The 9355-nt window shown below is 47.3% G+C and overlaps 1 protein-coding gene across 7 annotated transcripts in view; it reads left to right on the forward strand.

Moving 5' to 3' along the window:
• CDK5RAP2 (CDK5 regulatory subunit associated protein 2) overlaps positions 1–8512 on the forward strand; it is a 180901-nt gene extending 172389 nt beyond the window's left edge. For all 7 annotated transcript variants that reach the window (XM_063081771.1, XM_063081776.1, XM_063081777.1 and 4 more), the window contains 3 exons: positions 3071–3197; positions 7916–7962; positions 8416–8512. In XM_063081771.1, coding sequence (XP_062937841.1) covers positions 3071–3197; positions 7916–7962; positions 8416–8472 — 231 coding nt within the window. In that variant the 3' untranslated portion in view covers positions 8473–8512. The remainder of the gene's footprint in view (positions 1–3070; positions 3198–7915; positions 7963–8415) is intronic.
• The last annotated feature ends 843 nt before the right edge of the window (positions 8513–9355 follow it).

Raw genomic sequence — 9355 nt, forward strand, 5'->3', positions numbered from 1 at the left:
GATTCTGGGCCTGCAGCATCAGCATTACCTGGAAACTTGTCAAAAATGCAAGTTTTGGGGCCTCACCCCAGACCTACTGAATCAGAAACTCTTGGGAGTGGGCTGTAGCAGTCTGTTTTTACAAGCCCTCTAGGTAGCTTTCTGAACCACTGGATTAAAAGAAAGTTATTTGCTAAATGTAAAATGTAGATCTTATTTGGGTCCTGAATCAAGTCAATTGTTTAAAAAAAATATGAAGCAATCAGGGAAATGTGTACACTAACTCCGTATTTAGTGACACTAAGGAATTGTCATATTTTATTTTTAAGAATTTTTTTCTTCTAGAGATATATACTAAAATATTTTACAGATGAAATGACATAATTGGTTACTAGGCTTGGTTTCAAAGTAACCTTGGGGAGAGGAGCAGGGATGTAGATAAAACAAGTTTGGCCATGAACTGGTAATTGCTGAAGCTGGATGGGTACCTGTGGGTTCATTATCCAATTCTGCCTACCTTTGTGAATGTTTGAGATTTTTTGTCATAAAAAGGAAAGCAAACAAGCAAAAAAAAACCTGCCCCAGAAGTCAGAACTGACAAAGAAGTATGAGGCCTCTGAGAGGGGAGTAGCTTCTGGCTCTGCGCTTGGCTCTGTGGCTCTCAGTAGGAGTTGTCGTGATGAGCCCCTGCTGGGCGCCAAGCACTCTGCTTACACCCAGCATCTCGTTTTATTCCTTACTGTGACCTTCAGGTATTATTACTATGACCTTAGATAACATTGTTCCCATTTTCCAGAAGTAGGAACTGAAACTCCAGGAGGTTAAATGAGTTGGGTCAACATCATACAGCTCGGAAGTGATGGAGTTGTGCTTTGGAGCCCATGCTGTTTTTACCATAGTGTATTCATCCTGTAAAAGTGAGGGTTTGAATCCAGTGGAACAGTGGACACATAAATAATTAAAATTCCTTGTTTTAAGTGCTGGATAGAATATGTACAGCGTGTTAGGAGAGAGCCAATGAAAATTAACCTGACAGTTGGCAAACAGTGTCACGGCACCTACTCTGTGCCAGGCACTGGTGATCCGAGGGACAAAATGTGTTTGTAGTCAGTGGGGCAAGTAAACAAGTAAAGATCAGTTACAACAGTCCACTATGGCATGGCACTGACCGCCCTGGGCGCCCAGAGGAGCAGTCACCAGCCTAGACTCCTGGTGGGGAAGGGGTGGCAACAAAAGCTTCCTGGATGAGGAGACGCCTGAGCTGACTTTAGAAAGAGGAATAGGGGTTAGGCAGGCAGCTGTGAAATGATCGTGCCAGGGGGCACGATCTGTCTTCCACCTTCTCCTTTGAGTCTCACTCTACTGCTGTATGATAGATGGGTCAGGGGTTATCATTTTGATTCTACAAATGTGGTCTAAGGCCATGACTATAGCGTACTTTGTCCAAGAATGTGCGGCCTCTGGAGCCATGACCAGAACCCATATCTCTGTGTGCTCTTAGCCTGAGGAAGAGAATCAAAGCAAACCTAATGTTTAAGATTAGAATCTGGGAAGAGCCGTTGAAGTCCTTGTACCTGACATGATTGGTTAATCTTAAAAGTAGGTTAAGACAGGGAATCAAAAAAATGATACATACCTTAAACATTTTAGTTTAACTTGAAACAGATAAATACATTCATTTGCTATTCTTTTGATGTAGGACCAGGGCCTATTCTTTGAATATGGGTCTGCTGACTGGAGTTGCACATCTTCTTCTTTCATAAACCACATCTATAATGTATGTCTGTCACTTCCAATTTCTGTTTCCTTAAGATGAAGAGAAATCTTAGACACTTGCAAAGCACTTTGAATATAGAATTCTTCTAGACTAGGTTCTTCCCACATTTTCTATAGTTGTGTCACCCACACCTAATTTGCCAGAAATGTGTTTTTTAGTGACTTGCCTTTATCAAGTCTTTCCTGAAGCATCTGTTAGTTTTCATACAACTGGTTCTCTCTTTTCTTATGTATATTTAATGGGTTCACTTAATATTTAATTAAAATATGTAATTTGATTACAAGCACAACTACCATAAACAAGTTTGGGAACAACTAAAGTGACTCTTCATAAACTGACCACTCAACCTCTCTCCTCTCAGGAGCATTGGCAGAGAGTAGCCTGTGCCAGCGTATTTACTGAGAGAAAGTGAGTGTCCTTAACCCTAGGAGCTGGTTAAGAGAGTCTCTATTATGTGTGTATTCCACTCAAGATTGGGGACTGGTTTTGCTGCCCATCCACACTCTACTCTGAAAAATCAAAATAGGTTCTCCTAATGGATCATATCGTCCTAATAATACTTTTATACAGTCTTTTTAAGATTTAAACATTAAAAAAAAAATTTAAATCAGCATTATCATTTTTGTAAAATAACTCAATTTGAAATTATATATTGTAGATAATCGCTATTAACATTTTGATGACGTCTTGATATCTACATCTATGCATATGTATGTATTCGGTTTTTATGAATCAGGAATGCCTCATATACAGTGTGTATTGTTCTGGGCTCTTTTTGTCACTAATTATGATCATCTTTTGATATCAATAAATAGGACTCTCTACAACATCATTTTTAATAGCTGCAAAATTATTCCATTATATGTAAGTACCATAATTTATTTATCCAGATCCATATTGAAGCAAATCAAGTCATTTATTATTTCCTACCACAAATAATGCTGAGATGAACATCCTTGTATGTAGACATCTTCTTGTGTTTAGATTACTATTCCTTGGGGTAAATGGATGCCCAAGTGTAGAATTGCTGGGTCAAAGAGTTAGCACATTTTACAATTTGGTAGATCTTGCCAGAGCATTCTGGCCAAGCCATGCCAATTTACATTTCCAACACCGGCCACCAGAGCACTCTCCCCTCACCCTCCTGGATTTTGTCCAATTTTGCCAAACTGGTCAGCAGAAAAAGTCTTCTAGTTTTTATTCAAATATATTTATTAGTGAAGTTGAGTATCTTTCTATACGTTTTTGTAATTCTTCCTATGTAATATGACATTTTATATTCTTAGTTCATTTTCTAATTATTCTTCTTCTTAGGTTGGAGAAATGAAGGCAGAGATCAGCAAACTACATAAAAAACTATTTGAACAGGAAAAGAAGTTGCAAAACACTGTGAAGCTTTTGCAGCTGAGCAAGCACCAGGAGAAAGCCGTTTTTGATCAATGTATGTGAGCTCTGGGGCGGCTGCCCTGTCCGACCGCTCCCCGCCCCGGGGGCTAACAGTGCAGCCCTGCACCGCCCACTTCGGAGCCCAGACCATTTATAATCATGCCTCCTATTTGTTTTTTTTTTTTTTAAATACTTCATCCTTTCTGACCCACACAGACAAATGTATTCACTTAACAGACCTTTGTAGAGGGACCAATTGGTGCCAGGAACTGTCATGCTGTTGTGGAGACGGGTGTGTGGTATGCTCTGGAACATGCATAGGGTGTCATGGGGGCACTGAGGTAGGAGTGGGATGGGTGTCTTGGACAAAGTGATACCTGAACTGAGTCTGGAAGGAGGAGCAGGTGTTGTCACATGGAACAGGAGTGGCAGTCCAGGCAGGGAACAGCATGGAGAGAGGTACAGAGGCAAGAAATAAATTTTTGTATGTGAGAAACCAAAACCAGTTCCTGTTGGTGGAATAAAAGCTGCAAGGGGTTGGGGAGAGCAGGGCCTGCATGTGAAAGGCCTGAGGTGGCAGGCTCAGGTGGCTTGCGTGTAGAGCAGAGGCTCAACCTGTCACATCTGCATGCAAGAAAGGCTCGCTGGTGGCTGCTCCATGGGTGAGGAGGAGATCTGTCACTAGTCAGACAGGATAGAAAGAGGGCCTTAGCCGGGAGAGTGAGGATTGGGGGCGGGGTGTGAGGGAAGATTTAAGAAATACTTCTCAAGGCAGATACAGAAACTCAGGGTTGGGGAGATGAAGCAGCTTGTGTCATGTCAGCCCCAGCTCTGGTCTGGCTACTTCAGAGATTGTCTGGGAGAAGCCCCGTCTCCCGGTTGAAGCCCCCAGCACTCCCGTACCCTGCATGTTTAGAGGAGCAGGCGGTTGCTGAGTTGCCATTAGTGCCTCTCGCAGCGCAGCCCTGGCCAGGCCCCACGTGTCTGCGTGTCATCTACCTGTCTCAGAAGTGCCGACTGCAGCGCTTTCCTCTCTGGAGGTGCCAGCCTGCCTTGCACTGCTCTCTTATCAAAGGCCAACGTTTCTGGGCCATTTCTGGGAAGCACAGAACATAGATTATTGCCGAGTAGGAGTTCTCCTTAGCCACCCCCAGGGACCTTCTGAAGACAGACTCTGTGAGACTGCAAAAGACAAGTCCAGGCACTGAGCAGGCGTTTAGTTCCTGTTCTCTGCCCCTGGTGCTGGGCTCTGAGGACAGAGGAGAATGAGACAGTTGCTGCCAGCAAGGAGCTTGGGCTTAATGGGGCGAGTGGGGTTGGGTACAAACTTTAGCTGCAGGATGATTGGCCAAGTGCATCTCAGGTAGCTGGAGAGGTGGTTCAGGCCTCTGGTTCAAGACCGATTGGGTCTTGAGGGGTGAGTAGTTTAGTCATACAGCAAAGGGACAGGAACAGGATCTGGCAAGAGAGAACTGAGTATTCAGGGACATGCTCAGGGCATGCCAAGGCTTTTGCTGTGAGCGGGATAAGTAGGGGCCAGGAGCCTTATGGGCCAGCAGGGACTGATGTGCCCATTTGTGTATTAGAGGCATGGAGGAGCCAGTAGGCAGGGGAAACCTTTGGGGGCCGTGGCAGTCCCCCAGGCGGGCAGTGGAGAGGCCTGATGGGGTTGGGGCAGGCCCACGAAAGAGAGGGGATGGTTTTGAAAGACAGTAAGGTCATTGACCCAGCGGAGTGATGGATGTCTGTAGTGTTCTGGCTGAAGGGCTCATGTCCCTCATAGAGAAGAGGAGCACTGGAGGGGACCTGGAGGGAGACATTGCCAGTCAGTGTCATGTTGAGGTAGCTGCGGAACATTTGGGTTAGATTCTTGAGCAGCAGAGGGATGGGAAAGGATGCTCTGTACAACCCCCAAGTCCAGGAACAGACTTTCTGCATTAGCATCTCTTCCTCGGCAGCCCAGCCCCAGGCAGCCCCAGGGCACATGTAGTAACCCTCTTTACAGGGGAGGACATTGCAGATGTAGGCAGAATTAGGTTCACATGGGTTAAGTTACTGTGACAGATCCAGAGGACAGAACCCTGGCTCTCTTCATTCTGGGTCAGTGAGCGTGCAATTACTGAATGAACAGAGTTCAAATCTCTGCTCTCCTGTGTGACCTGGGTTAAACGATTTTAACTCTGAGCTTTAAATTCCTCATTGCTGATGGAGACAGTAATTCCAGAGGACTCAGCTGGCCAGGTGGGCCTGGGTTCTAATCACAGCTTGATTTAAAAAAAAAAAAAAAAGTACCTCGGTTTTCTCATCTGTTAAATGGGGATGAAGATGCTGTCTACACTGTATTGTACTTAGCACAGTGCCTGGGGCAGAGTAGATGCTCAACAACTATGAGTTCTCTTCCTCTTTCTTTCCATTAGGTCAGACCGAATCTTATGTATGGGGGTGGCAAATCATTCATAGTAAGAAACCCACAACGTCTCCTAGCACTGTCCCTCCTGAGATGGTGTTGCCCATATCTCCAAGGCCTGGCACGGAGCAGGCTCAACTCAGAGTGGGGTGAGGGGCTTGCCTCTGGTCGCACAGCTGGTGGCTGACCCGGGCCTGCTGCTCCTTCTGTGCCGGGCCCCACAGCTCATCCTGACAAGTCAGGTCCTTAGAAATTTCCCAGATCCGAGCCGAGCCCGTGGTGCACTCGGGAGAGTGCGGCACTGGGAGCGCAGCGACGCTCCCGCTGCGGGTTCGGATCCTATATAGGAATGGCCGGTGCACTCATTGGCTGAGTACCGGTCACGTAAAAGACAAAAAAAAAAAAAAAAAAAGGAAATTTCCCAAATCCTGCCAGCCTCACAGGTCTGCTTCTGGCTGTAAAGAGACTAAGTGAAAATAGTGTCCCCGCTTCTTCCTTCCCCACACAGTGACAGAGAAGAGTGAGGGCCAGGGCCAGTCCCCTGCCTGGGTTGAGTTGATACCATACTGCTCCCAGTGAAAGGAAAGGATGTCCCAGTGAGACCTGAGGACCCTGCCACTCACTGGCCATTTGACTTGGAATGGCTACGTGACCTGGAACCACCCACTTCACTTCCAAGCCTCAGGTCCTCATTTGCAAAGTGAGGGCAGTGACCCTGCGCCTAGGGTTGGGGGTACTCAGTGGAGTCACGGTTGGCACACTGCCTGTCGCCAGGGGGACACCACTCAGCCTGGTGTCTTCTTTGCCAGCGTTCTGCTGAGGCAGGCAGGCCGGGGTGCGAGTCACGTCTGTGCACTGGGGCAAGTCTTGATTTGGGACAAGTTCCTTACTGCTCTGTCCCTCAGTCTTCTCCTCACAGAGGGGATTTCTGTGCTTTGAAGTGTGGGCGGTGCTGCTCAGATGTAAGGGTCCCTTCACAACTTGGGCCAGGTGATCCTTAGCTCTTCTACTGTGAGTTTTCTTCAGGTACATTCACTATTCTTTTAAAATTATTTTTAACCTCTACAACCACGATATTTAATTTTTTCTGGGTCACTGGCTCCTTGGTGAATCTCGAGAAAGGTATGGTTTCTCTCCACAGAAAAACACATTATGTCCACACACACACAGATTTGCATATAGTGTCCTGGGATTTAGGACTCTCCAAAGCATATCCATGGTTCCAGGTTAAGAACTTCTGCCCTGCAGCATGAGGTATGGGTGGGGGCACAGAGAGGCAGTGGCCATGTCTGAAATTCGTTTTGCTCAGTTCAAAACAGAGTCTACAGCATCTGTCCCTTTCCCCAGTGTCACAGACTGTACATAGATTTTGTTACCTTCACATGGAAATTTTTGTGAGGCAAGAAATAAATATTTTCTCAGTGCCACCGCATAGCACCTATTCTGATTAAGCCACTGAGGAGCTGGGCTGTGTGTGTTTGAGGCAAATCTGTTTCAGTCTTGGGCACCATTGGCTGAAGGCCTGGCTCCAAAAGCCTTCTGTCTGTCCCACCCAAGAGTAAGCTGATTCCCCAGCGTCACTAAGCCCTATATAGAACAGATTCCCAACTAGGTTCAACGGTGGCGTTTCTGCCGCTGCTGGAGTTTGTGCTGGGTGAGAAAAAGATTGAGGGAGGAAGGGACCTTACTTTACAGTTGCTTTCCTGAAAGGTAGGGCACTCCTGCTCCTCCTGGGAGCTCTGATACACTGGGGTCTGCCCAGGGCACAGCTCAGCGTGTCAGAGGTGACAGGGACCCCTGCAATCATCCCACCCAACCTGCTTCTGTCCAGGCAGAGTGTGACTTGCCCAGGGGAACCATGTTTGGCTGATCTACCAGCTGAAGGGCAGGCAAAGGAGGAAAACATGCCCAGAGTTCCTGCCGCAGGCCATTAGGAGCTCTCTCTAAGAACTGCTGTGTAAAGACTTGACTTAACAGAACTTTCCTTGATGTTGGACTTGGGACTCCACATATGGGTTTGCTTGGAGCGGGGCTTTCCCCCTTCCCACAGCTGCTTCCCAGAGGGCCCAGGAAACCAAAGAATGCCGGATACCTGCCCTCTGTATCACTGTGAGGTTGTGGCTTAGAGAGGACTTGAAGAGGTGTCTGTGGTCCACCCTTTCTGATGGATTATTTGGTCCTGGGATATGCAGTGGGGCGGGGGACGGGGGGAGGTGGGTGGCAGTCATACCTCTCTCTGGTCTGCTTTAGGGTTGTCCACTTGTCTGAACCCTTTGGGGTTGGGGGCTCCTTCCTGTACTTGGCTTTCACACTGACCTCCTGGACTTCTCTGTCTCTAATCATCCCATTCTTTGCTTTCTCCTCAGTGGTCGTAACCCACAAAATCCTTCGGAAGGCCAGAGGAAACCTGGAGGTAATGTCCTTTTGAGTCTTTTCACTAGAAAGCCATTTGGGGATAGGGATGGGTGCAGGGCCAGAAGTGACTTCTTTTGAAAAATGAAGTTGAAAGTGAAAGCAGGGGACATGTCCTCCACAGAGCTGTGTTTTTCTGCCAGCAGTGCATGAAAAGTTTCATTTTATCATGCCATGTTGTCTGTGGTTGTCCTAATTTTTAAATCCGTATACTATTTTTACCAGTGAGAAATACAGCAAACAGTGCCTGGCACATAGTAGGCATTTGATAAATATTTCTTGAATGAATGGATGATCTCATTATCATTTTGTGGTATAAATATTGACTGGTCAAACAGTATGTCTTTGAAAGCCATTTCAGAATAACAATCTCGCTTTTAACTCTGTCAGGGATCTTACTTCAGAAACCTCGCACTGGGCTTACGATTCTCCTTTTTTCCCTCCTGTTTCCTAGCTCAGGCCCGGGGGTGCTCATCCAGGAACATCCAGTCCCAGCAGACCAGGATCCTGAGGAGAACTTGCAGCCAATAAAGCTTGTGTTTCCCCGCCGAGCTCACGCTGTCTCTTTGTTCCAAGCGTGGTTCCTATTTATTGAAGAAGAAAGGGCTGTCTGGACAAAGAAAATCTATTTTTTCCCGTAATGTTTTCTGTCCAAAAGTTGGCTTGAGGGTTGTTGTCAGGAAGGCTCAGGTGCTCTGCTACAAGGTATGAAAAAGGCCCTGGGCTCTGGGGCGCTGCGTCTGGGTCTGGGGCAGGTGCCTGGAACTGAGGCTGCACATGTCGCTGGGCTTCACGACCACCCTGGATCTGCTTAATTCTCAGCCAGCATCGTGGTTTGAAGATTCTCATTAAGTATTCATTTCATGTCAACCTGATGATTCAGTTATTGTTTGTGGAGCCACAGAACCCAGGTCTGAAACTCCCAATGGGACAGGCTGGGGCAGGCAGTCGCATGACCCTCAGATCTTGCCCCAAGCTCACTGCGCAGCCCATGCAGGGATCCACAGAGGATCAACCCTGCGCAGTGTGGTCACAGGCATTGAACGTGCTCGGCTTCTCTGTCCTGGCATAGAGCAGCCCTCTGAGGTGGTGCTGTTCCCAGTTTAGGAAAGAGCAAAGTGAAGCCCGCAGCTGCGTCTTGGCATTCACCCTGTCCCAATGACGACAGTGATCAGCCACTCAGCTGTGCGCGTTGCTGCCTGGTGCGCCTGCTTGCTGCAACCCTGTCATTCACCTTTGCCCTGAGCTTCCTGGTATCCCTGAGAAGTAACAGGGTAGGGCATAGCCCTGTCTGCAGATGAGGCTTAAGCATGGCCCAGGCTCCCTTGAGAGGCAGTGACAGATTGGGACTCCCCAGCCACGCTTTGACATGAAGCTGTACTACTCTTGCCTCA

Source organism: Cynocephalus volans, chromosome 17 (genome assembly GCF_027409185.1).
Source record: "Cynocephalus volans isolate mCynVol1 chromosome 17, mCynVol1.pri, whole genome shotgun sequence".
NCBI classification, from domain to species: domain Eukaryota; kingdom Metazoa; phylum Chordata; class Mammalia; order Dermoptera; family Cynocephalidae; genus Cynocephalus; species Cynocephalus volans.